The sequence below is a fragment of the Panthera tigris genome, chromosome E2, assembly GCF_018350195.1.
Source record: "Panthera tigris isolate Pti1 chromosome E2, P.tigris_Pti1_mat1.1, whole genome shotgun sequence".
In the NCBI taxonomy this organism is placed as follows: Eukaryota; Metazoa; Chordata; class Mammalia; order Carnivora; family Felidae; genus Panthera; species Panthera tigris.
Window position 1 is genome coordinate 32,683,818 of NC_056674.1, and position 27,640 is coordinate 32,711,457.

General features: G+C 53.4%; 1 protein-coding gene across 1 annotated transcript; it reads left to right on the forward strand.

Moving 5' to 3' along the window:
* The first annotated feature begins 3,336 nt into the window (after positions 1-3,336).
* Positions 3,337-26,386, forward strand: MMP2 (matrix metallopeptidase 2). The gene is made up of 13 exons (XM_042969653.1): positions 3,337-3,535; positions 6,142-6,368; positions 7,312-7,460; positions 8,502-8,630; positions 8,866-9,039; positions 11,748-11,921; positions 12,760-12,933; positions 14,598-14,753; positions 15,936-16,071; positions 18,198-18,334; positions 19,437-19,596; positions 23,900-24,009; positions 25,481-26,386. Exons 1-13 carry the CDS (start codon positions 3,380-3,382, stop codon positions 25,582-25,584), a joined length of 1,986 nt encoding a protein of 661 aa, XP_042825587.1. The 5' UTR covers positions 3,337-3,379; the 3' UTR covers positions 25,585-26,386.
* Positions 26,387-27,640: the final 1,254 nt, after the last annotated feature.

Sequence of the window (27,640 nt, forward strand, 5' to 3'; positions counted from 1 at the left end):
AAGATTGGACAGGGCATTTGGAAGGTATAAACCACAGAGGGCCGCCACCTCCCCCGGTACCACCTAATGCTTCGTATTTCACACTGTTGTTTTTGATCTTCATCAATGCAACCTTTATCTTGACGCCATTATGCCCCAGCACCTGCAACCGAGCTCATTAAAGTTTTCCCAAATGGTTGAATGAATGACAGAGATTGATGCCCTCTCCTGGGGTCTCCTAACTGCAGCCCGGATCGATTTTCTAGGGCTGCCGTAACAAAGTAGCACACACTGGGCGGCTTAAAACCTCCAAAATTTCATCTCTCGCACTTCTGGAGGCTCAGAGGTTGAAAATCAAAGTGTTGGCAAGGGCCAGGCTCCCTCGGAAGGCTCTAGGAAGGATCCTTCCTCGCCTCGTCCAGGGTCTGGTGGCTCCAGACAACCCTTGGCATGCAACCGCATGATTCTGACCTCTTACCTTGATTATATCCGCGAAGACTACCGTTGACCCTTGAACAGCTCAGGGGGCAGCCAGGGTCACCCCACCCACCCCCCCGCCATGCGGTTGAAAAAACATCAGTATAACTTTTAACCACCCCCCCCCCAATAAACTCAGCTACTAATAACCTATCGTTGACCCGAAAGTTTACCGACCAGATAAACAGATTAACACCGTGTTGGTGTTATATGTATTACATACTATGTTCTTACATAAGGGAAGCTAGAGAAAAGAAAATGTTGTGAAGAGAATTGCAGAGAAGAGAAAATACATTTACAGTACGGTCCTGTATCTGCCTAGAAGTGGACCCACATGGGTTCAAACCCATGCTGTTCAAGGGTCCACCGTATTTCCAAAGGGGGACACACGTACAGGCACCGGAAGTTACGATTGGAACCTACCCTTTTGGGGGGACACCGTCCTACCCACGACACAGCCCCTCTACACCGACCTGCATTAGGGTTGGCTAGAAGATGCCGCGGTGACATAGCTCCAACTCTTGGAGGACGTCACGCGAAAGTAGGTCTGGCTGCTTTCCTTTCGTGGTTCTACCACACCAGCCTGGGGCTACCAGGATAACCACAACGGGTTCTTGCGGGAGAGAGTGAAAGGGGTACACAGGGATTTCATGTGTTCGCCCCCAAGTCCATGACCGCTAGAGGCGACCTGCGCTCTCCTGGCGCCCTGCGCTCTGGTCTCTGCAGGGCACTGCCACTTGTCTCTCACGGGCAGCGGCTTCTGCCAAGCGGCAGAAACATCGAGCACCTAGGCTGGACCCCAGCGCCCTTGGAATGCCAGAGCCACACAGGTCATGAAGAGGCACCGCGAAAGCTTCCCTCTGCCGGAGGAGTCCCAAAGCTCTGCTGTTTAGGCCCCAGCGTCTCCCAGAGCCTTGCGGGAAAAGGTTAAACCTTGAATGGGGCGAGCGACGTAAATGAGCAGAACTGAGCCGAGTCACGTGCGAGGCAGCAGAGAACGGTGGGGACTGTGGCAAACCGAAGCGCGTGCCTCATCTCAACCGGGCGGCTGCTATTTAGCGCCATGTGAAAACTGGCACCCAGGGTTGCCAGATCTTCGGGAATTTTTAAAAGAAACACCAGAAAGTCACATTTTTTTTACGTGAAGTTTCCCCCGTTTCAAAATGCTGCTGAGGCTGGATTCAGCCCACAGGCCACGGGTTTGCAAGCCCTGCTTTAGTGAGACAACTTTTTCCGTCTTGCCAGCTCTCCGCTTGACTCCCTGGCCGTTCGCGGGACATGGACGTGTGTCAGATGGGGCAGAGCCAGGAACAATCCCCCTCCCCCACCGCCCTGGGATTCACCCTCCCCCAAATAGCCAGGGCCTCTCCCTGGGTCCGGCTCCCTCCTGCGGGACAAAGCCCCTCTCAAGGGACCCCCTTCAGACCGAGTGCTGGCAGACCAGCAGCACAGGCCTGCCAGGCAAGCCTGAACATGCCGGGAGCCCACTGAGACCCAAGCTGCGGGGGCTTTTCCGGTTCTCAAGAGAAAGTCCAGACTTGTCACCGTGGCCTCCGAAGGCCCTCACTGGCAGACTGTTCCTGGCCCTTTCAGCCCGTGACTTTGTTCTTTACGTGGGTCCCTACTGACTGACCCCTAGTCCCATCTCTTCACCCTGCCCCCCAACCTTTTTTTAGACAGCGCCGGCTTTCTTCTCCAGGACGCCTTGCTCTCTTCCATCTCTGGACCTTTGCGTGTGTCATTCCCTAGACTGTGCCTGAACCAGCCCTCCCACTCCAGCCCCCCCCCCCCCCCCGCAACACTCCTGTGTCTCTGTAGGTAGCTCTTCAGGTCTCAGCTCAGAAGCCCCTTCACCCAGGAAGCCCTCCCTGACCACCTCCACTAGTTTAGGGGCTGAGGGCAGGTGTTCCCACAGTCTGCTGGAGTTCTCCTTCGCACCCAATTCTCTTTCCTGAGAGAGGGAGGTGACCTTCCTCGGGGACAGGGACCACAACTGCTGTGTTTCCGAGTGTATATACCTCTAGCACCCAGCATCATGCCTGAGGCCAGGCAAATGCTTAAATATTTGCCTTAGAAAGAAAGGAAGGAAAGGGAGGGAGGGAGGGAGGAAGGAAGGAAGGAGAGGAGGGACCCTCCACTTCTGTTTCCATCCCTCTGTCTCTTTTCTTTTCTGTCCGGCTCTCTCACTGCTCTCTGTCCTCACCTCTAAAGTTCTAAAATCTCTTCCTCTGACAATCTCTCAATCTGAAGATGTTTCGGGGTTTTCCTCCCCATCTCGGACGGAAGGCAGCCTTGCCCTCGCCCCCACCCCGGGCGTTCCTCCAAGAACCGCTGCTCTCCAACCTCTGGACGTCACGAGTCCAGAGTGGTCGCGCCAGATGTCCCCCCGCAGGGGGTCCTTAGTCTTGGCGCCCGCCCGGATGGGGGTAGGGGTGGAGAGGTCGCGCACTGCCGGTGCCCGCCAAGGCCGGGAGCGGCTGGCGGCGGGGCGAGGAGGCGGAGAGAGGAGAAAAGAGGAGGAGGGCGAGCGGGGGGGTGGGGTGGGGCGGAGAGGGCCGGGCCTGAGCGCGCCCCCCTCCCAGCACAGCCAGCGCCCTCCCAGCCCAGCAGGCCACATCTGGCGGCTGCCCCCTCCCTTGTTTCCGCTGCATCCAGACTTCCTCCGGCGGTGGCTGGAGGCTGCGCATCTGGGGCTTTAAACATACAAAGGGACTGCCGGGGCCGGCGGGAACGGGCGGCGGCGCGGGGCTGGGGCGCGGGGGCCGGACCATGCGCCGCTGAGCCGGGCGAAGCCCAGGCCACCGAGTCGAGCGGCCCCTCGGAGCGCAGCGCCGCGCGGCGGAGCAGGCGCCAGCCAGGCGGCGACGCGACCACCCGCACCGAGCCAGCGACCCCCGGGCGACGCGCGGGGCCCGGGAGCGCGATGACCGAGGCGCGAGGGGCCCGGGGCGCACTCGCCGGCCCGCTGCGGGCGCTCTGCGTCCTGGGCTGCCTGTTGGGCCGCGCCGCCGCCGCGCCGTCGCCCATCATCAAGTTCCCTGGAGATGTGGCCCCCAAAACGGACAAAGAGCTGGCCGTGGTGAGTCGCTGCGCTGGCCTCCAGGAGTCAAGTTCAGAGAAACTTCGGAGGCCGAGGATTTGGGGGGGGTGAGGGGGGGGGGTCTCCGGGTCTCCGGAAAAGCCACCCCCGCGGTGGGCACACGGCTTGGGGAGGAGCTTCAGGAAACAACTTGGGGGGTCTTTGGCTAGCTGAAAGAGGGAATCTCTTTTGCAAACCGTGGGGGATCCTCCGTAATTGGAGAAGGCCTTTGATAAACAACTTGGCAACTTTTAGGACACAGCATGGGGGGGGGGGCGAGAAACCAGCGGGGGTAGGGCAGGGAATGCTTTGGCAAACAGCTGGAAGGGACCCCTTTTGTAAATAGCAGGGCCATTGTGTAGTATCTGGGGGATTTGGCAAGGGGGCAGCTTTGTAAACAACTTTTGGACACATCTGGGGGGTTGGCTAACAGGCCCCTGGCAAGAGTCGGAGACCTTTGGCCAAAGGCCTAAAAGGGGTCTCTTCTGAAAATGGAGAATCTTTCGAAACCTCTGTAGGACTTCGGGAAGAGGGTCCATTGGCACACAATTTGGGTTAACTTTTGCACACATGTGGAGAGGAATTCAGGGTAAAGCAGAGCTTGGCCAACGTCGAGGAACCTTTGGCATACAACTGGAGAGAGGCCTTGGAGGGGATCTTTTGGCAGATATTTGGGGCAGGAGGGAAGCAGAGAGCGCATCGTTTTCACCTGGCTCAATGGACAAGTTGGTCAGGAAGGTCAAGGGTTGCACCTCGGAAAGTTTCCTCGAACTTCTCCAGAGAGGGTTGAGGACCCGAGGAGAGATCTGGCCGCCCGGCGCAGGGAGGGGCGGCGCGGGAGGGCCCGGGCGCGTGGGGCGGGGGCGGACTGAGCCTTGAGCGCCAGGAGCCCCGGCCGGCCGGCCGGAGAGCCGCCAGGCAGCCCTCCCTCCTGGCGGGGCTCCGAGCTGTGGCTCAGACGTTGTTTTGCCAGCGCGCTCACTCACTCGCTTGCCTGGCTGGAAGGGCTCCCTGACCGACCGCGGCAGCGTTACACGTTACACAAGGGGGCTGGGGGCCCCCGAGGGGCACCTCTCCTCACCTTGAGAGCCCCTGGGGCTGAGGACCCCTCCGGATGTTCCTTCCCGCTTTCCAGACATCTGCTCCTTTATTGCTTCACCTACCCCAGAAATCTCATTCTCCTTCATCCTGGTCCCCCATCCTGCCCAGGACAGGACTTTGGTCCCCTCTGGTCACCCTAGGTGCCCCTTCTCAGGATGTGATAACACCACTCCCATTTCCTACATATAGACCTCTGTCCCAGCTGGGTAAGTGGGTTGGGAGACCTTATATTTTTAGGGGGCTACTTTTTTTACAAGGGTCTGGAGCTGGCCGGCATGTTGATGTGGCTGTTGGTTGGGGGTGAAGGTGAGCTTTGTAGCACTGAAAAAGCTACCTGGGTCCCCACACCTCCTACAGCACCTGGAAGGAAGTCCGTGTTGCCCAGAGGCAATGCAGTGGGAGGCCTGAGAAGCCTCCTCTAGACTTAGACTGGTTAGGTTCACATCAGAGAGACTCTAACAACTGACCTGCTTGGGCAAGTGACTTAAGTTCTCAATCTCACCTGCTTCCGCAGACAAGATAATAGTGATGCCTGTCTCAGGGCTAAGGGGGAAGTCCTCCTAGACACCTTGAAGGGTACCTGGCACGCGGTAAACATTCAATAAGGGATAACTTTTGTTATCATTCTCGTTATCACTAATATTATACCCTCTATTTCCCTTTCCTAACTGCTCCCCAAACAAGGTTAGGGCCCCCGTAATAAGGTCTCTTGGTTGTCTTTACAACACAGATCACATATTTAATATTGCACCCACTATGGTCTGTCAGCCTCCCCACACTGGGATTTGAAGCCTGGAGACTAGAAACATCCGTCGTGTTCACCAGTTTATCCCCAATAATACTGGCACAGGGCTGGGCACATGGCAGCCGTCAAAAAAACATTTGGTGAGGAGACAAATGAGCTGGTTGGTCCCTGCGACTCCCCAGGGGTCTGTTTGGTTTAGGCCTCGGTTAGGGCAGAGCTGGCTGCTCAGATCCGGAAAGACAAGATGATTTTCTCTTTTGGAAATGACAGATCTAGGATTTGTACCCAGGTCTGTCTGCGACTGGAATCCATGCACATAAGCCATGAAACTCCTTATAAGAAAAGCGAAAGAACAATTTCTATGTCATCAGCCGTTAGGTGAATTAAAAGAGATGACAGAGGAGAAGAAGAGGGGCAGAGAGTTAGAGTTCCTAGTGTGGACCCAGGAGCCGGATTGCTTGGATCCGAATCTAGCTCCTCCGTTCATGAGCTGTGGGATCTTAGGCAAGTTTCTTAACCTCTCCGAGCTTTAGTTTCTTCATCTGGATGGTGGGGATAGTAACAATAACCATATAGGGCATATAGTAAGCACTCAACACGTGCTGCAAGCCATGCTTTACGATGTGACTCAACCAGTGGGTCACAGAGCTGGCTGGGGAACCCGGGATTCTACCCAGTGCTGTTGGATTCCCTGACTACTTTGGTCAGTATTGTGCCACCCTAACGTGGCTGCTTGTCTCCGGGTGTTCCTGTCTTTCAGCAATATCTGAACACCTTCTACGGCTGCCCCAAGGAGAGCTGTAACCTGTTCGTGCTCAAGGACACACTAAAGAAGATGCAGAAGTTCTTTGGGCTGCCCCAGACGGGTGACCTTGACCAGAGCACGATTGAGACCATGCGGAAGCCTCGCTGTGGCAACCCTGATGTGGCCAACTACAACTTCTTCCCCCGCAAGCCCAAGTGGGACAAGAACCAGATCACATACAGGTGCCAAGGCAGGGCCCCTGGGCCGTGGGGACAGTGGGTCTCCGGGCCTTGCTTCTCCCTTCTTGGGGACCCAGGGGGTATCCAGCGAGGGGCCTGGAATTCTTACGAAATGGAGTCAGATGGACCACAGCTTGAATCTCACAATAATAGCCTTGGGGCATCAGCCAACTTAGTTTCTAGTGCTCTGAGCCTTGGCTTTCCAGTCTACAAAATGGGGCTAAAACACAACCTTCCTAGTAGGTTGTTGGGAACTAAGCTTGGTCATAAATAAAGGGGATTTCACAACGTCCAGCATACGGTAAGAGCGTAGTGAATGCTAGTCGTTCGTCACATCGTATACACTGTTATTACAATAATACGCTATTATTATTAAGTGGGGTCGTTGGAGCAGGTGGAGGGAATTTGATGATTGGTTGCTAATTGAGTTTTATATGATATTAAAGAACTGTTATAACTGATCATGAACTGGGCTGCGAGCGCTGCTCTGTCTGGCTCGTGCTGGATTCCAAGGGGGAGATCTCTGCCTTGTGCCCCTTAACGCGTTATTCATGCCTCCTCGCCCGCCAGCCAGAGGTGAGGAGTGAGACTTCTGAGCCAGGGCATGGAGGCATGGGCTGGGCTAGGGCTCCACAGAACCCCAAGGCATTCTGGGTGGGCTGTTCTCCCAGCAGGCTCTGCTCAACACGCACACACATATACCTGCCCGTGCATCCAGGATCATACACGCTCGTATGTGCGTGCAGAAGTCTGTGCACCCCTCACCTGCTCAAGCACACACTCGCACACCTGTACTCATGCGTGCACATCCACACACATTCAGGCATGGTCACTCACACAATTGCATCTACACACTTGCACCTATACGTCCGTGCTCGTGTGCATATGCACACTGACATTCCTTGGTACACACAGGCACACTCACACGTGTTTCTATCTCCTCCAGGATCATTGGCTACACGCCTGATCTGGACCCCGAGACAGTGGATGATGCCTTTGCTCGTGCCTTCCAAGTCTGGAGTGATGTAACCCCGCTAAGGTTTTCTCGTATCCACGATGGAGAGGCGGACATCATGATCAACTTTGGCCGCTGGGGTAGGCAGAAGAGGGGTCAGCGGGGGGCCAGGGTGGAGACCAGGGGGGGCAGTCTGGCCATTAGAGGGGCACCGGAGTCCTGAGCATAGCTTAGACAGGAGAGTAGAAGATGTAGACACTGGAGAGCCACGCTGATGTGGGGGCAGGTGACATGACAGGGGGGTGTGCCCTGAAAGCAAGTGGTCTACCTGCATTGCCCAACATGGTGGCCACTGGGTACATAGGGCCGTTTAAATGTAAATAAAACTTAAAATTCAGCTTCTCGGCCACACTGGCAACATTTCAGGTGCTTAGTGGCCACAGGACATTAGTGGCTACTGAATTGAACAGCACAAAGAATATCCCCATCATCACAGAAAGTTCCATTGGCTAATGTTGGGGGGACACTGAGCAACTCTGGATGTGAGGGTGGCTCGGAAACAACGGAGCAGTGTAGACGCCAGAGTCAGCGGAATAGAACCCGGGATCAAGGACACCATGTGGGTTGGCCTTGTGAACACTGGCGGTAGTGTAGACGTGCAGGGAGGGAGCGTGGACATTGTGAGCGGCGTTGTGACGTGGGTGAAGGCACCGGCGCAGGCAGCAGTGTTGACGTGTGGGTGGATGGTGCGGACCTGGGCAGCAAAGTAGGCATGGGGGCTACTGTTGTGGATATTGGTGATGGTGTGACCTGAGGGTAAGCCCTAGGGCCAAAATGGCAGGGAACGTGCGGTAGGTGATATAGCCAATGGTGTAGAGGTGGGGACAGTGAGTGAGTGGGGAGGACGCCCGTGTGGCATGTTAGTCTGTGTGTAGGTGTAACGTCGTTAGTGAAGGTCGGTGGTAGAGATACTGGGGGCCACATAGACTTGAGGGGTACTGAAGACCGTGGGATGGTGACGATCAAGTTAGGAGCCCTCTGCGGAGATGCCGTGTTCCCGGTGCCGGATGACCGTACCGGGACAGGGAAGGGGACAGACGTTAGGGCAGCTATAGGACGGTGGTCTGGGCGTGGCTGGGTGTGGCCGGGGCAGCTAGAAGCTGAGACCCACTGTGTTGCAGAGCACGGAGATGGATACCCCTTTGATGGCAAGGACGGGCTCCTGGCTCACGCCTTTGCCCCGGGCCCTGGCGTCGGGGGAGACTCCCACTTTGACGACGATGAGCTGTGGACCCTGGGAGAAGGGCAAGGTGAGAAAGTGAACATCCGCACGCCCGGGTCTCCTCCCCAGTCCTCCGCGAGCCTCGCCGTCCCTAGCAACCAGGACCGTGGCTTCCTGGGCCGCCGTGGGCACCTCCATCTGCTCCGATGGGACCGGAGAGACGGCAGGGGGAGGGAGGTCACGTAGCCCGGTGAGTCAGAGTCCCGGTCTCCAAAGAAGGGCCCGGAGAGGCTCACACTCCATCCACCCCCTGCTGCCCTCAGTGGTCCGCGTGAAGTACGGGAACGCCGACGGGGAGTACTGCAAGTTCCCCTTCCTGTTCAACGGCAAGGAATACACCAGCTGCACGGACACGGGCCGCAGCGACGGCTTCCTCTGGTGCTCCACCACCTACAACTTTGAAAAGGATGGCAAATACGGCTTCTGCCCCCACGAAGGTGAGCGTCCACCTGGCCCCGGGGTTTCCACCGCAGCCTCCACCTTCCCAGGCTCCCCACTACCCCCTGCGCTCCCCCCCCACCGCCAGGCCGGACGCGGCCAGTGTGCCCCACTTCATTCGTTCGTTCAGGCCCTACCAGCCTCGTCTGAGCCATTGCTGTGTCCTTCTCATCGGCACGATTACGTACGTAATCCTTGCAGGAAATCAGTTGTTTTGTTTTGCCCTTAGCAGAAATACTTGTGAAATCACAGGTTTGACGTGCTAGTTATTTTTTTTTTTCTAATGTGCATAAGAATGAATTTAGAATTACTAAGATGCCCAGTGGTCCTCCGGCCAGAACTGGGGATTCAGGGACACGAGGAGAGGCTGGGGGGGGTGGGGGTGGATCGGAAGCCTAGCAGTGGGATTCAGAGGCGGGACTCAGACACCGAGGCCGGTACCCAATCTGGCTTGGGGACACCAGCCCTGGGAATTTCAGCCATCGTTTCCAGTTCTGATGCTGACTCTTCCAGTGTGTGTGTGTGTGTGTGTGTGTGTGTGTGTGTGAGTGCACACGTCTGGGTGTGGGACTGTTCCATGTGCCTCTCGGGATCTCTGTCTTCCCTTTCTTGTGTCTGCATCTCTGTGTCTCGGCAAAGGCATTAGGCTTGACTCAGTATCTTCGTGTTTTTGCTGATGCTTGTGACAAAATGTTTAGCTATTTTGAAGCCATATAGAGCAAGGAGTTTCCTTAAGGGGTAAGGGTATTGACATAACACACCCAACCCTTTTTTAGTAGATCCTTCACGATGACACACACTTCATAACCAGAAATCACAAAAAGAGTGTGTATACATCTTAATTCTAGATCATATCATCTTAGTGATCTGGAGATCAAAAGCCCAGAAAACTGGAAGGGAAATGGGAGAAAATGCAAAACTTACTTTTTTTAATACTTGGGAGAAAATGCAGAACTTACTTTTTTTATTACTTGTTTCTTCCTCATCCCTTGAAGGCTCTTTGATCTATATATATATGCCTCTGTCTTTTTGGCTGTAATTTTACATGTTTGTGACTTCTCCGACCCCATTGCAACTGAACACCAGCCATCTTAACAGAGGGAAAGAAACCAAGAACTAGTTAATGGCGTTCCTGTTTACACTTTTAATACCAAAGCTCACGCGATAGTTTGTATTAAGTAAGAGTTCACGTCATTGACCATTAATAAGTCAAATTTTTAAACAAAGATATTTTATGTCTCTTGCATTTCCCAGTAGGGATTCGAGCAGAGATAACCTTGCCATGTGTCAGTCCCTGTGATTAGAAGAGAATGCCTTGATCATGGAAGTGGAAACAGCTGTAATTCATAAGTTTGGTTTTTCCCTGCATCGGACATTAGCCATTTACTTGGTGTTTAGCCAGATTCAAGTACATACAACACGCACGTGTCCGGTCTTGGGATAGAGGTTCTGGTTACTCAGCCACTCCTGACTGCTGAGTCAACGATTGCTTTTCTTCATCCTCGTTGGGGGCAGGATCTGAAAGGGGATGGGGGCTTCCTGGGTGGTAGAAATGCAGCTGTTGGGAGACCAGAGACAGAGGCTGGCCTCCCTCAAGGTTAACACGTTGCCTTTCCCTCTCTGAGGCCACCAAGGCGTCTGGCTTCAGTTTTGGCTCTTCCCCTGGTGTCCTTGTTTCTGGTATTGCGGGGGGAAGGTCTCTTGGTTGGGGAGAGGGGAGTAGTGAGGATATGGGACCCTGATCCTGTGGTCCCTGGCCCCCTTTTTGGCCATGGTGGAGTTAATGAGGGCTGATGAGGTCACCTCTGGCGCCGTTGTGCACAGATGGTCCTTGTTACGAACTTGTGGTTTTGCTAGTTGGCAATTTCAGAGATACACCATTTTGTAGCTTTGGGGGTGGATGAAGGCATGGGGGAGCAGGGGGAAAACCCAAGACAGACAAGCCCAGACTCTGACTCCCACTCTCCCCAAATTCTCCAGGCATAACCTCTGTCTTGGGGAGGTCAGAGTGGGAGCTCGGAGGGCATATTAGAAGGTGTCTGGAGACGCCACCTCTTTTCCATTCTCCCCCTCCTTTCCTCCTCTCTCTCCTACAGAGACCACAGGAGGGCCGTCCAGGAAAGCGCCTGGGGTTGAAAGGGAGGTGAAGCTTTCTCTCTCTCTCTCTGTGTGTGTGTGTGTGTGTGTGTGTGTGGCAAAGGGTGTGAGCAAGAGAGAGATGACCATGAGCAGTTCCAGAACCAGCCTTCTCAGAACCTCAGTTTTCCTTTCTCTCGAATGCAAAGATTTGTGGTCCTGCCGACCACCATGGATGATATTTTTAGCAATCTGCGTGGCTTGGGCACAGACCAGGCAGAGTGGACAGTCACCTTGGGGTTGGGTCAGGGGCAGGGCTCTGGCGGCCCCATGCTGTGTGCCAGGTTTTAACCATTTCATTGGTGGGAGGAGGGGTGGCCCATAAGGTCCCAGGGGAGGGATCAAGGTGGCTGGGGAGACAGGAGTACCCTCCAGGGGACCAGAGGAGCAGCAGTTCAGCTACCAGCATAGACGGGTTTTAACATCTTAACAATGCTGTATCTTCGCTGGTGTGAATTGGCAGGTTGGCCCCCAGCCAGCCCTGCGCCCACGCAGGTGCTGAGCTCATTCCCCGTTGGGCGGTGGGTGGCCTCTCACATTCATGCTCTCTCCGTCTCTCCCTCACCTCCAGCCCTGTTCACCATGGGTGGCAATGCTGACGGACAGCCCTGCAAGTTCCCATTCCGCTTCCAGGGAACATCCTACGACAGCTGCACCACTGAGGGCCGCACCGACGGCTACCGCTGGTGCGGGACCACGGAAGACTACGACCGAGACAAGAAGTATGGCTTCTGCCCCGAGACCGGTGGGTGTCTCCACCTCTGATGGAAATGTCTGTCCTCTGGTAGAAAAGCTACCAGAGCCCCCTCCCCCTGTCCGGGGCAACTCATCAGAGTCCTTAGCAGCTGGTACAGCATGAGCACCAAAATCCGAACAGATGCTGATCAGAACAATAGCCAGTTAAGCCGAAATGGTGATCCCTAATGTCAGGCCAGCTCAGGACCCTCTGTGAATGGCCCATCCACTCTCAGCTTCCTTGTAATCGTTTCTCTCTCTCTCTCTCTCTCTCTCTCTCTGTCTCATCTTGAAGTATGTCTTCCCTGCCTTTCTTTGCTCTAGTCCGTGTCTCTGTCTTTTGGCTTCTGTTTTTCAGTAAGGACTCCCTTCCTCCCTCCCTCCCTCCCTCCCTCTCTTCCTCCCTCCCTTCCTTCCTGATTTTTACTGAGCACCTGCCTTCTGCAGGAGACACAGGTAGGTCTTCCACAGGAGCCCGCATGATGGAGCTCACTGTCTAAGTATGCTGGCCCCGTTGGCTGTGCCCAGCACCCTTTGCCTCTGGTCCCCTCCAGCCCCATCCACGGGAGGCTAATAAAGCTCTGGAATCTGGCTGCGTGGGTTTGACGCTTCCAGCAGTATCTGCTCAGGCAAGTTTCTTAATTTCTCTGAGCTCCAGTTTCCCATCCACGAAATGGGGGTGACTTACAGTCCCTACTGCACAGGATTATAGAGACATGCTTGCTCCAGTGCCCAGGGCTGAAGCGGGTGCTCCATAAGCGTGATTTGTTAATGTCCACATCGTGTGGTTCCCTGGTGGTGGCTTCAGATGCCTTACTGCCCCCTCACCCATGTCCCTTGCTCCACAGCTATGTCCACTGTTGGCGGGAACTCAGAAGGTGCCCCCTGTGTCTTCCCCTTCACCTTCTTGGGCAACAAGCATGAGAGCTGTACGAGCGCGGGCCGCAGCGATGGGAAGATGTGGTGTGCGACCACAGCCAACTATGACGATGACCGCAAGTGGGGCTTCTGCCCTGACCAAGGTACAGCGCTCTGCCCGTTGGGCAGAAACACCAGATGCTGCCCCGCCCCTGCACTGGAAACCTTCCTGGGCCCCCACCCACCTCTGGCATAGACATCACCCCCAGACACCCACCTGTGCTTGGCAGACACACTGTTTTGGCTGAGGCCCTGCCCATCCGTGGAGATGGCGCTCTTCTCCTCCGCCTTGACCGCGCCACAGGTGGGGCTGTGACTATGCGAAACATCCCAGTGCCGAGCGCAGGGTACCCCGTTCCAGAGAATGATTCCCCTGCAAGACATTCCCCTCCAGTGGGGAGCTGCCTGCAAGGAGTTGGGTGGGCAGGAAAAGAGAGGAAAAACAGGAGGAGCGTCATCCTTTCTCCAACACCACCCTCCAGGTAGCACAAGAGAGTCCCCAGAGCCCCCCGTGTCCCCTTGGCACCCTCTTTTGCCAAGTTGTGAATGGGTGGGGGGACCTTGACAGTGCTGCCCCCCAGGGCTCACAGGCTGGGGCAAGAGCATGACCAGGAGATAGGCCATGACCTTACTATGTGGTCAGTGCAGTGAGCAAGGTGTTTGGGGGCACTATGCCCACTCTAGTCTGCAGGGCCCAGTGGATTGGGCTTAAAGCTCCCCGATGGCGCCAGATGGCCAAGTGAGAGGTCTGGTCCGGGGCTGGCCAGAATTAGATCAGCCTCTTTTTATGTTACTTTTCTTCTTTTTTACTCACAATGGGGTGGTATTTGGGTAACGGCTAACCGACAGAGACTGGCCGAAAGACGTTTTCTTAACCCCTGCCAATGCCACTCTAGGACATATCCTGATACTACCTGCCCTGCTCCAGCTTCTACGTAAAGGTGGGATTCTCCATCTGCTGGAATGGCTTAAGACCCCAGAGCTATTGTGGCACACTTGCGTTCCCTAAGACTGTCATAACAAAGTGCCACAAACTGGGTGTTCTAAAACAACAGAAATGTATTCTCTACAAGTCTAAAGTCAAGGCATTGGTACGGCCACCTTCCCTCTGAAGGCTGCATAGCCCCAGTCTCTGCCTCTGTTTTTACGTGGCCTTCTATGTATCTTCTCCTCTTATAAGGACACAGGTCACACTGGATTAAGGGCCCATCCTGCTCCAGTGTGACCTCCTTTTAACTTACATCTTAATTTATCTGCAAAGATGCTATTTCCATATAAGGTCACACACAGTCACGGGAGCTCAGTCTTAGGAACTGAACCTATCCTTTGGGGAGACCCCCCTCATCCTACAGCCTGCCCTCTGTCTGTGGCTAAGCCTGGGCAATCATTCCAAGTGGGAATGGTTGTCATTACTTCCCCTGGGGCAGGAAGGGTGAGCCCACTCTCTTTCCTCTTCAGAGACCCTGTAATGCAAGTTTTTTTTTTTTTTTATCAAATGGGACCCCAAGTAGAGGATTTGCAGCTGCTATTTGTTCTTTATAGCACACAGCAGCTGCCCACCATGGGAAGGGACAAAGGGACTTTGGCTGACCCGACTTGGAAGCAATGGGCATAGTATCTCAGTCCCAGAGCATTCGGGAGAAGGAAAAATCAATATGTGCCATTTGCAAGGCTCTCGGCCCTACCATGGGGATGTCCTCAGAACCCTCATCCTCCCTTGTCTCTCTCCCCTTGTCTCTCTGCCCCCCTCCCCTCCTGTGGCCCTTAGGGTACAGCTTGTTCCTGGTTGCAGCCCATGAGTTTGGCCATGCAATGGGGCTGGAGCACTCTCAGGACCCTGGGGCCCTGATGGCACCCATTTATACCTACACCAAGAACTTCCGCCTGTCCCACGACGACATCAAGGGCATTCAAGAGCTCTATGGTAACCCTCCGTGTGGGGCTTCGGGATGGGGGTCTGGGGAGGTCACGCAGCCCAGGATGGAGGCCAGGGCTTGGGGACCAGCAAGGTCCCGTCTCTCCAGGACCGCAGGAGACCAAAGGCAGGAGACAGGAGCGCTGATCAGTCCTGGGGGTATCAGAGCAGCCCTCCAAGGGGACCCCTGGATAGTCCCTTTCCTTTCCAAATAGCACCAGTATTCATGCCCCTCTTGGCTCCCCAGAGCCACTCTGTGAGGTCGGCAGGGGAGAAACTGGCTCTCCATTTTCTAGGTGAGTAAACTGAGGCCTGAGGAAGGTAACCCTTTTGGCCCAGGGTCACCAGGAAAGCAACCCAGTTAGGTTTAGAATCCAGGAGAAGGAGCTACATACAGAGCCGAATGTGCCAGCGTATGGAAGATCCTGATGAGACCGGGAGGGGACCCAAGGTGTCTGGTTTTCATACCCAATTCTTTTATCTTGATGTGTAATAGGTGTAATTCAACCAGAGCTTGAAAACAGTGATTTATTTATTAATGCTTATGATGAGGTTAGAGTAGGTCCAGTAAGAAAAAAAAAAAAAAAGGTATCAAATGGTCCCGGTGCCCGGACCAAGTCAAAGGGAGAGATAACAAGTTCAAGTGCTTCTGCCCCTCACCAACAGCAAGAGATGGAGCAGGTCTTTACCTCCTTGGACTCACTTTTCTCTTCTCTAAACTGTGACGGGTTGCCACGAGGAACAAAGGGATGAATGCTTGAGAAGGTTCCACACCCCTGATGCTGGACACACTGGTGGCCGCTGTTGGCCTTGACTCTCTTTTGGGCTTAAGAACCTGAGCTCTGGGTTTGAATCCTTGGGAAGGTCGCTCCACCTTTCTGGGCCTCAGTTTCCCCGTCTGTAAAATGGCAATAATAACAGTGCCTCCTTGCAAGGGCCATGGTGAAGACAGGTTCGGGAGATGTCAGTGAATAACATTTGTTAAGTACCAACCAGCTGGTTGGGACCCTGGTCTCTCTTCACTGATCTGCCACGTCCAGACATCATCTCTGTGTCTTGCCCGGCCTCACTCCAAGGCCAGAATACTATTTCTTCTGACCCTTAGCAGGTTGGGTGGGCAGCTTTGGGGGCTCAGCCCGGTGGGGAGAGCCCCTGGAGCTGGCGAGAGTCTGAGGGCACGTCCTCCTCCAGGGGCCTCCCCTGACATTGACACTGGCACCGGCCCCACCCCAACTCTCGGCCCCGTCACTCCTGAGATCTGCAAACAGGACATTGTTTTTGATGGCATCTCTCAGATCCGGGGCGAGATCTTCTTCTTCAAGGACAGGTGAGTACAGGAGCTTGCTTCTCGTCCTTGCCTTCTGCCCATTTCCCGTTACCCCTGTGCCCCCAACCTCTGCTTCACAGAATGGCCCGTACAGACAGCTTGTCCTATGTATTGGACAGCCTCCAGATGTCAGTGGCTTACCGCAATGGGCATTTCTATTACTCTTTCCTAGTCTATGGGTCTTGTCTAGGTGTCTTGGCTTTGGGCTGCGGTTTGGGTTCGGGGATCTTCTGCGTATCACTCACTCTCCCGGGATTAGCAGCTGCTCGTGGCAGATGACAAACACAAGAGGCCAAATCAAACCACACAAACGCATTTAAAGCCTCCACTCACATCATGTCTGAGAATGTTCCATTGACTGAAGCAAATCACATGGCCAGGCCCAACACCCACTATAGACGGTGGTACTGAGAGGTCACATGGCAAATGCACATGGATGTGTAATTCTGAAATAGAGGTGGAGGGAAGAATTGGAAACAGTAATCCAGGCTCCCGCAGGCTTTCTCCTGGAATCGCCTTGACCTCAAATAGCCAAATCATTCTTTCTATGGGGATCAAGTAACCGCAGGGGAGACGTGGTATCCTTTATGCTGTAGATAAAGGCCTCCGCTCAATCGATCAAGAGCTGAGATTCACCCAGCTGCCCTAGCCCTCCTGGAGAATGGCAGACAGTATCTAGGACTGCATTAAAAAATATTTGCATCGTCCATCTGTACATACACATATACATACACCCATCCATCATTCATCTACCTGTCCATCATCTATCCATCCATCATCCTTTATCTATTACCAGTCAGTCATCATCCATCCATCATCCATCCATTCAACAGTCTGTCGACCCATCCGTGCATCCATCCATCCATAGAATGTGGTAGGTGACAGAATGAGCTTTGGAGCCAGATTCCCTGGGTTGGAATCTTGGACCTGCTCCTAACGGTTGCATGATTATAGGCAATTTAATTATGTATATGTGGTATGAAGTCCAGACATAGGGCTGCTTCCAGGGGCAGGACTCAATGATATCTTTGTCCACAGCCATCCTCCGTGTTGATTTCATCTCAAGGCTGGGTCCCTCATGGTCACACAATGGCTGCCAGTGGCAACAGGCTTCCTTGCCCACATCCGGCAGGAGAGAGAGAGAGACAGAGAAGTCCCCAGATAGGAAATACAAGTCTATCCAATCTTGTCAGGCTCACATGAATCATATAGCAACTACTGAACCAATAATAATTGCCAGGAAATGCTAAGCTCTGATAAGCTTAGACCAGTGGTTCTCAAAGGTTGGCACATATCAGGATCATCTGGAAGGCTTGTTAGAACAGATTGCCGGGCCCCAAGCCCAGGGAATCTGGCCCATAGGTCTCGAGTGGGACCCAATAATTTGTGTTTCCCAGTCCCCAGATGATGCTCATGCTGTTGGTCTGGGGAGCACACTTTGAGACCGGTGGCTTAAGCTAATCGGAATGGGGTTTGGGTCCACCGGTGGGCAAACTTGGATCATGAATACCGGAGTTGTGTGAGGAAGGATGCAATCTTGTGACATTATGAAGGTTTCGTTTTATAAGACACACAACGTGCCTGGCACTTAGTAGGTCCTCCAGAAGTAATAGTTGTCACTCTTGCCAAGGTGCACAAGTCCATTGCCTTTCAATTCAAGACATTCTGTGAATACCATAAGCCCCTGCCTCAATTGGCTTCTGATCTAATAAAAGATATTTGAAGATGTTTTTAAATAAAAGATATTTAAATAAAAGATATTTAAAAACAACAACAACAACAACAACAACAACAACAACAATCAAACTACTATTCCAGGCACCCAGTGTTGATGATTTTGAGAGACTCAGAGGGACAAGAATATGGTATGGACAGAGGTAGTTAGGGAGGGCTTCCTGGAGGAGGAAGCAAGACAGGGAGCAAAAAAGTGGTTTCTCTGCCCTGGCATCTTGCAGAGGGGGCTCTGCCCATTCTCTAGTCTTTCCAACCTTCCTTTTGATCTTGGCTCCTCCAAGGGCGTCATCTCTGGGAGTTTTTGAGTGGGCTTGGGGAGCTAATATGACCTGTGGTAATAGCTGCAGAGTGACCCAAGGTGTGGTTTTCTGTGTCCCCTGCCCCAATTCCAGGTTCATTTGGCGAACAGTGACACCACGTAGCAAGCCCATGGGGCCCCTGCTGGTGGCCACATTCTGGCCTGAGCTCCCGGAAAAGATTGATGCTGTATACGAGGCCCCACAGGAGGAGAAGGCTGTGTTCTTTGCAGGTGTGTGGGAAGGGGCCTGCCTCGCCCTCGGCGCCACGGGGGTCTGCACCGTGGTTCCTGTGCACCTGTGGGTGCTCCCTCTCTTTTATGGTTCCGTTCTCTCAACCATGACTTCCAAAAGCATGGGATTCATCTGGGAGATTGGCTCAGACACCCAGCATCAAATACATTAGCCCACGTGTGAACATTTCATTACTTTTTAATTTTCAATCCTTCTGATCCGTTTTCTAGAAGGAAAATTACAGTTCAGTGCTGGTGCCTCCAACGCTTTCCTAAAGCTAGAGCCTTTGACTGTTTTGAGTTAGAATTTTTTAAAAGGTGATTTCATTTTTAACATTCAAAACTTAGTTCAAGAAAATACATGTATTTTCTATGGATTTCAGGATGAATTCCCTGAAAGCCAAATACTAAGCAAACAATAGTAGAAAAAGTCTCTGTAAGTGGTTAAGAATCATCAAGGGAGCGTCACACGGCTGACATCGGGGAAACCCTGCTCCTTCGACATTCATTTGAACCTACAGCGTGCCAGGGATCCAGCCCGGCCCTCACGGAGCTCACAAGCTAGCAGGGTGGCGGGGGGTGCGGGGAGAGAAAAGCGGGCTGTCAGGAGGAAATGCAGTAAGGCTATGATCATAGGGGAGGGAGGACTGATAGGAAACTGCCCTGGTCCGAGGGGTGGGCACAGGGACTGCCTCCCGGAGGAGCTGAAGTCTTAGCAGCACAAAGGTACAGATTCCGCCAGCCAGCTCCCTGTCTCCTCCGTCCCAGAGTGCTCGTGGGCTGTGATGCAATATTAGGAAAAGGTCTTCATGGTAAATGTGGCACTTAGCGTGCGTGGCCTGGTGAGGGAGCAAGGCATGCACCTCCCCCCCCCCCCCCGCCCCTCCTCCACTCTCCTCCTCGGCCAGGCAACTTCTATAAGCAATTTGTGAAACCGTATATGTGAGTCTTGATTCTGGGCACTGAGCCCGAAGTGAGCAGGACCTGTGTCCCTGATGAAAATGGGCACGGTGGGGTCCCCGGCAGACAGAGGACGGGAGGGACAGGCCAGCCTGAGGGATTTCAGCACCAGTCACCAACGCACACTTTGCTTCCGCCGCAGGGAATGAATACTGGGTCTATTCAGCCAGCACCCTGGAGCGAGGGTACCCCAAGCCGCTGACCAGCCTGGGGCTGCCCCCTGACGTCCAGCGGGTAGATGCTGCGTTTAACTGGAGCAAGAACAGGAAGACCTACATCTTTGCTGGAGACAAGTTCTGGAGGTAAGGGGGGTGGGGCAGAGTAGAAAGGAGAACAGCACAGCCATCTGTGTGGACGAAGAGAAGACACTCTGTGGTTTCCTGTTTCCTGGGTCAGAGTCGGAGGTTTGGGGCCACGGGTGCCCCCTCCCTCGCCTCTCCTCTCCCAGAGCTGCAGGCCCTGCGAGAAGTCCCTGAAGGATGAAGCATCCTTGTGTACATTGCTGCTAGGGGTCTGGTCAGAACCTCCTTTCCTCCTCAGAAGTCTTTCGATTGGGCCCATGTCTGTCTGGTGTGGGGCCTCCGATTTGGGAGTGACTCACTGAAGAAGAGGGCAATAAAAATAAAGGCAGCAGCTGCTACTAATAACACTGGATGCCAGACATTATTCCAAGGGGCTTTATGAGATAAGTATTGTTATTATTCCCATTTTACAGATAAGGAACCGGGGGTCCAGAGAGGTTAAGTATCTGGTTTAAAGTCACACAGCCATGTCGTGGCAGGTTGGGATTCGAACCTGGGAATTCTGGCTCCTAGAGACCATGCTATTTATTCTTCCCTATTCTCTATAGTACCTGGGATAGTGGGGTCCTCAGAAATGGGGGTGGTGAAGGTGGGGGTGGCAGAGGGCAAAATATGATGAAGACAGAGATAGGTCCACCAGTTGCCCGCAGAAGCATCCAGATCAGGCCCCACGGGAAGCAGCAGGCACCCTGTGAAATGTCTGCCACGGGGCCAGTGTCTGTGGGTGCAGGCTGGCAGTGGGCCAGTTCAGAAGGAGGTTACTTACCGCTCTGGGTCATCAAAAGGAAAGGGTTCAATTCCAAGAGGCCATGGTCAGGGCCATGGGTCAGGGAGCCCAGTATCCGTGAATGGTCAGTGAAAGGCCACCCAGACTTCCGGAATTTGATTAGAAAGCTTCACATTTCCCAGACAGGGAAGCTGTGGTCCAAAGAAATTAAATACCTTGTCTACGTTATTTAAATGCAAGTGTGTTGGCCACAGAACCAGGATTGTAACTGCTTCTCCTGGCCCCAAACCCCAAGCCCCTCCACTCTACCCTCCGCGTCATTCAGTCAGTGGAAGGGGTGGTTGGGGCGAGGGGTGGTTGACACCTTCCTCCTGTGGCTGCTCCCGCATCCGGGCCCTTTGCCGGCCATCCCTGAAACAGTCCTGCTTCCCTCCCAGGCCTCCCCCTCTTCTCCCCCTTCCCTGCCCTTCCCACCCGCCCTGCCCCCAGCTGCCCTGCATTCAGAAGCTGTTTGCCTGTGTCAGGGAGGAAGTCCAGACATATTGCTAAGATACTTAGCGACTTAAGCTGATGGATATCTCAAGCCTCAAGAAAGAACACAGTCAGCCAGGAAACCTCGGAGCAGGCTTTCTGCCCGTAGGCTCCCAAACACTCCTCTGCACAAGCACGTACTACAAATAGCATCTCAGCGCGGTAGGCACCCTGAATCTCTAAATCTTAGAATGCGGACAGTGAGCAGCACAGACAACACAGAAAAGTGAATCTTCGAACCATAAAGCAGCACTTGTGTCTACAAACCATGGTGTTGGAAGGACTTTTGTGCTCCGCCTCCAGGGCCCCCTGTGTACGTGAACATATAGGACAGATGTAGCCACGTGTGAACGCGAGTGTGCCCAAGCGTGCATGCGTACACACACACACGGACACGCGGGCTGTGGCGGCACCTGGCTGGGATTCGGGCAGAGTTATCTGCTTCCCAGTCCCTTTCTGCAACGAGCCCACCTTCCGAAGCTAGGGTCCAGAATGCACAGGCTGCTCTGGAAGGTCAGTGAAACTGACTTAAAAGCAGCAGAGCTAAAGGCCTTTCTGGAAGCTCTGGACTGGGTTTCCAGAAGACGTAGTCAATGAGCTTGAGACGTTGTTTCTGGAGCCGAGGCTTCAGAGGCCTCAGGGGCCTCCCTGCTGGAGAAGGAAGGAGAGCCCCAGATGACAGAGGACAGGCATCTGCCTCCAGCCTGGCATGCCCTTGTCTGTGCCAGGGCGTTCTCAGCCCCTGCTTCTGGAAACTTCCACCAAGTGCACAAATGTATACTCAGTATCTCCTATGTGCCAGGCACTTAGCTGGGTGCTGGAAGACAGTGGTTAAGAAATAGTCACGCTTTTCCTTGTGGAGCTTACGGTCGAATGAGGGAACTAGATATAAACATGTTTGAAAAGAACAACGATGGCTTCCATGACAGGCTTATCCCAGGCCTGAGGTTGTGCATTTCACGTTTATTTATCTTTTTGAATGTTCACTTATTTTTGAGAGAGAGGGAGAGACCAGGGGAGAGACAGAGGATCCAAAGTAGGCTCTCTGTTGACAGCAGAGAGCCCGATGCGGGGCTCGAACTCACAAACCATGAGATCCTGACCTGAGCCGTAGTCGGACACTTAACTAACTGAGCCACCCGGTGCCCCTCACCTTTATTTCTTTTTAAAGGTAGATCCTATTTTAGCCCCTTTCTCCAGGTGTGGAAACTGAGGCTGAAGTACCTCAAGGGTACCCCCATGGAAAAGCTGAGACAGAAATGTCTGTGTTCTTAACACCTGCTCTGCACTGCCAGTTTCCACAGTGGTGGGGAGGCATGGAGTGTCACAGAGAAAGAAACCTTTTCAGGCAGTGTAGGAACCTGCAGACAGAGAGGAAGACGAAGAGCTTTGGGCCCCTTCAGAGCCAGCACCTTCTGATGCCCTGATGCCTTGTTCTTCCTGGCCGAAAAGAACTTGGAAGCAAATTGGTTCACTTCTCCGAGCCTCGGTTTCCACATCTATAAAATGGGCTTGCTTCCTGCCCTGCCTACCCTCTGTGGGTAGACTGAGAGAGAAATGAGGGCGAGTTCAAGCATAGGACCCAGAGTCGGAGCCGTTACCACTCTGGGAGAATGTAGTGTTGGGGGCCTCAGAGGGGGTGGTGTGGATGAGGTGCTGGGACTTTGGGCTGAAGACTTGGTTTTGGTAGACCAGGTCACGAGGAAGCATATTAGGTTTTGCAGGAAGTCTTATGATGCAGCTGGGGTTAAGAAGGGCTTTCCCGACGGTTCCCAGGGTGGTGGGCAGAGGGGGAGGTGGAAATGGTGGTTGGTGTGAGGGATGGAAAGGGAAACCCACAGGGAAAGCTATTGTTGGTGTCTAGGATCGGCTGGTCGGGCTGGCCTCGGGGAAGAGGGTCCGCTCTGAGGCACCACAGAGGAAAGCTCGGCTGTCCCCAAAATGGCATTTGAGCACAGATCTGTCTAGAAAATCAACTCCACAAGGGCAAGACTTTTATCTTGATTGCTGCAGTATCCACAGGCAGGCAGAGTAGGAGGTCATCAAATATTTAGAGAATAATGAGTAGGTTGAGTGTAAGTAGAAAACCAAAGGAATCAAAGTGGCCCCGGCATTTAAAAAAAAATCCCCAAAAAAGGAAAACGATGGAGGTATCGCTAGCCAGGAAGAAGACTATGCCAACTAATTCTCAAAGTATTTATCTGGATAAAAGGCACGGCCCAGGATAACTATGTGCCCTGTAAGCTACATCAGGGACGGAGGGGGCGGGAGGCCCGCCCTGTGACTAACAGGGCTTGGATTCGCGTGCCACTCATGTAACCTGGCTGTCCCAGATGAGATCATCTCCCAGGATGCGGACAGTCACCTCCACCTGGAGAAGCAGTGGTTTGTCAAAGCCTCTCAGTGAAAGAACGTGGAGGCGGGACCCCATCCCTGGACTCTCAGTCCAGTGCGCCCCACACTGCAGCAGGGATCAGAGTGTGTAAAGGAACTAACATTTCCCAAATACCAAACAGCAGACAGGGAGATAGGCATTTTGCATATGTTATTTCATTTCCTACATACGTTAATTAAGATGCTCGATACAACCCCATTTTATAGTTAGTAAAGCGGAGGTTCAGAGAGCACCTTGCAGCTGGGGGTCAGGCAGGCCTGGGTTGGATTACCACTTGGGAGCTGGGTGCACTTTCTAAGCCTCTGGTCTATAAAATGAGTATTCCGGTAATAACCGTGTCCTGGGATTCTCACAAAGATTGACAGGAAATATATGGAAAGTGGTTAAGGCACTGCTTACACATTAGCAGTAATCACAAGATTGCTTTTATGGGACTTTTAAAGGTCACATAACTAATGAGTAGTGGGGTTGGGATCCAGACCCAGTCTGGCTCCCTGGCCTTTGACTCCAGCCGGCCGCCTCCCTGCAGGGCTAGGTCTGGTTTTCCAGGCTCAGCCAGGAGCCAGCCGCTGGGCCTTCCCATCCAGGTTGGGGGGGGGGGGGCGGCCTTAAGGGACGCCCCCGGTTCCTCATCTGCTGTTTGCTTGCAGGTACAATGAAGTAAAGAAGAAGATGGACCCTGGCTTCCCCAAGCTCATCGCGGATGCCTGGAACGCCATCCCCGATAACCTGGACGCCGTGGTCGACCTGCAGGGCGGTGGTGAGCGGCCCAGCCCCCTGTCCGCTTTCTAGGACCTGCCTCCCCGCCCCCAGTCCCGGGGCCCAGCTCCTCACAAGCACACACTCCCTCATTGTGCAGAGCAGCAAGCGGAGCCCGGGGAAAACAAACCAGCCCCTTCAGCCCAGGGCTGGGAAGGCATCCAGACCCCTGACCTCTGCTCACTCAGCTGGCTCCAGGCAGTAAGACCCAGAAAGGCCCCTCACAGCTGCAGGGCCTGGAGCCAGGGAAGGGGAGGGCAGGAGGCCTGCTGGAACAAGAAACATGGGCTCTGTGCCCTGGATTCATTCCGGGGTTTGGTCCAGGCCCTTTCAGGTTCCACAGGAGGCCTTGTGACTGCCTCCCATTAGCAGAAGGATGGCTCCATTGGAGACAGGACAGACTTTTGTCCTGCCCTCTTGCTGATGTGGCAAAGTTCTCCCACTCAACTCAATCTGCCCCCGGTCCCTTGCTGAATAAAATACAACCCCGTATCAGCAAGGGATAGAATTTGGAGTTTGAAAACCATATTCTGAGGAGGCTTCTGTGAGGTCTGCAGGGTCCTGGAAATGAGTCCAGTTGGCTTTTTACAGGAGGTTTCAATTAAACTCCACAAAGATTTCTTTGGAGCCCCTATCATATGCTAAGCACATGGCCCTAAGCTCCGGTGGTGAAAGATCTCACATGTCCAAGGAAGAGCAGCACATAATCTAGGGATTAGGTTAAGGATTGTCTTCGAGAGTAAACATCTATTGAACACCTACTGTGTGCCGGCCTTTTGAAAGAAGGAAATGAGATCACGTACGTCAGGAATCGCACATTTTACAGCCCGTAGGGGCCAGGCCAATAGCATGAATGAATGAAGCAGGCAAGGCAGACGGTGGGGAAGGGTGAGGTCTGTGGTGAACCAGAAGGCACTTGGCTGATTTACAACCACCTCCTTCTGATGGCTGCTGCAAGAATGGGGGCCCAGTGTCGTTCAGATAGTCTAGCTGTTTTAAAAGGGAGCAAGAAGTGCGTATTTTCATGTGAAGTTTCCAGATGTTTGTACGCTGGCAACTCATTCAGAACAAAACAAAACACAGAATCTGTGTAAGCCAAATAGCCAGCTGTCGGCCTGAAAGGCCTGGGAGCCTCCTCATTTGCCCCCTCTGGGAAGTGCTTAGTTTGTGCCTGTGCTCAGTGGAGCGGGGTTATTTATATTAATAATAGCATGTATTAGCCGATTTAATCCTCGCCCAGAGGTCTAAGAGGTCCGTATCTTCACCCCCATTTTACAGATGAAGAAACAGGGACTCAAGAGAGCTTAGTTCCCCAGCCATTCCCCTTCCTCCGGCCTCAGAGGTTGGGGCGGGGTAGGGGTGGGTCTTCTCTGGTTTAAAGGCTTCTTCCCTACGGGAGGCTCCCAGGACCCTTTCATGTGCTACAATGTCCAAGGATGGGGTGGTCACCACCTCCCTTTGTCTCGTCCCAGGTCACAGCTACTTCTTCAAGGGCGCGTATTACCTGAAGTTGGAGAACCAGAGTCTGAAGAGCGTGAAATTTGGAAGCATCAAATCCGACTGGCTGGGCTGCTGAGCCGTCTCTGGCTCCTCCAGGCCCCGCGCATCCGTGTCTTCTGCAAAACCAGGCCCTGAGCGCCAGGGAAGGACCCGGATGGGCCTGGCAGCCTTCAGCTCTGTAGTTAATCAGCGTTCTCACCCCTACCTGGTAATTTAAGATTCTGAAGGGTGGCTCTGCCCTGTGCCCCAGGAACGGTGCTGCTTGTACCCCTGCCAGGTGCCCTCATCCCCCTTCCATACCCCACCAGCCCTCCAGAGCCACCCCCAAAGAGATGCTTTGATATTCTCAATGCAGCCCTGCCTTGGGCTGCCCTGGTGCTGCCACGCTTCGGGCTCTTTCTCCCTCCACAACTTTCTGTGGCTTACAGCACCCTCGGAGCCAACAGAGAGAGACTGTCTCAAGAGGGCACTGGTGGCCCGACAGCCCAGCCTGGCATGGGGCAGTGGGACAGGGGCATGGTCACGTGGCCACCCTGCACGCCTGGCTTCTCACTGCTGGACGCCTTAGGACCTCTTCTACGTTAGCAGTTTGCTTTGTATGCACTTTGTTCTTTTCTCTCGATCGACTTGATTGTTCCACTTTGAATTTCTTGACAGAAGGACTTCAGGTTGTCTGAAGTCACTCCATGATGCATCTCAGCCCACATAGTGATGGTTCTCTTGTTCACTCTGTTTAGTACGTCCCTGACCCCATCACTTCCTCCACTGGCTGGAGGAAAACCAAGCCATGGCTCCCGCTCAGCCCTCCCCCACCTTCCTTCAACAGTTCCCCATGGGAAATGTCAACAAGTATGAATAAAGACACCAATGGAGTGGCAGTGTTTGCAGGGGGTTTTTTTTGTTGTTGTTTTTTGTTTAATCTGCAGAGCCTAGAGAGGGGCTACAGCCCCCGGCAGAAGAAGAAACTTAAAAAGTCTATAAATCTCTGCTCCCTACAGGGCCCGGGAGACATTTGCGGCAAAGGTCAGAGCTGCCAAAATAAAGAGCAGGAGACCCTCCAAGTGGGTGAGCTGGAGTCCCTCTGTCCTGAAGGAAGAGCCTTTGAAATAACACTGGTTCTGTCACTGTGCTGGCAGGGTCTCATTCAAGGTCCCCTTCCTTTCTGAGGCTCAGTTTACTACTACTGAACCCCCAAAACGCCCCTCCATTAATAGAGTGCTTACTATGTGCCAGGCACTTGACATGCAGCATTTCATTTAACCTTTACAACAGCGTAAAGAGGGGGAGGCTATGATTAACTCAATTTTTACTGATGAGGAAACAGGCCCAGAGAAAAGCAACTTGCCCAGGGTACCATAGCTATCAGGTAACAACCCAAGTCAAGGCCAAAGATGACCTAGAGAAAGAGCTCAAGCCCCAGCCCAGAATCTCCGTCAGCAGCATTACCCTCTACTGCCCCCAAAGCCACCCTAAGTAAACATAACTAAGGGAGAAATAAAGTGGGCCTTCAAAACACAGCTTCTATTAATGTTTAAGCTCTTTATCTCTCCTTCCCACCAAGTTGCCCACCCCTAATCCCCTTCTATATAGGAAGCTTGGAGTTGCTGGGAAACGAATTGAAAGCCTGGGATTATTTCGGAGGCCTTTTCTGGCTCTGACAGACTGGTTGCTTCAGGCCTCTCATGGTGAGGCTGGTGATTGGACAGGACTCTCTAGAGGTGACCTTTGTGGAGTCATCTTTTCTCCTATGGCCTGCCCAATGGCTCAGGCCCTTGAGGGTCCTGAAGAGATAGCCTTTTGTGCAAGTTCCTGGCTAAAGAGACACAAGGGACTGCCAGCCCCTACTTGAAGACCCCCGAGGCTAAGGAAGCTTACATCATGACTATAATACACTATTATTAGCATGCTCTGTTACACTGAGAACATTCCACTGCTCCACAATGTAATACCTAAAAGGGGCCATTTCTTGACTGCTTTCCTATGGACACTACATGTTTCATTTTGTTTTAATTGTTACTACAACTTTATGGAGTAGAAATTAATTTTTTCCCATTCTTAGATGAGGGTACAAGCTCAGAGGTTAAGTGATGAGCTGAAGGCCACACATCTATCCGGTAGGGTTGGAAGATTCT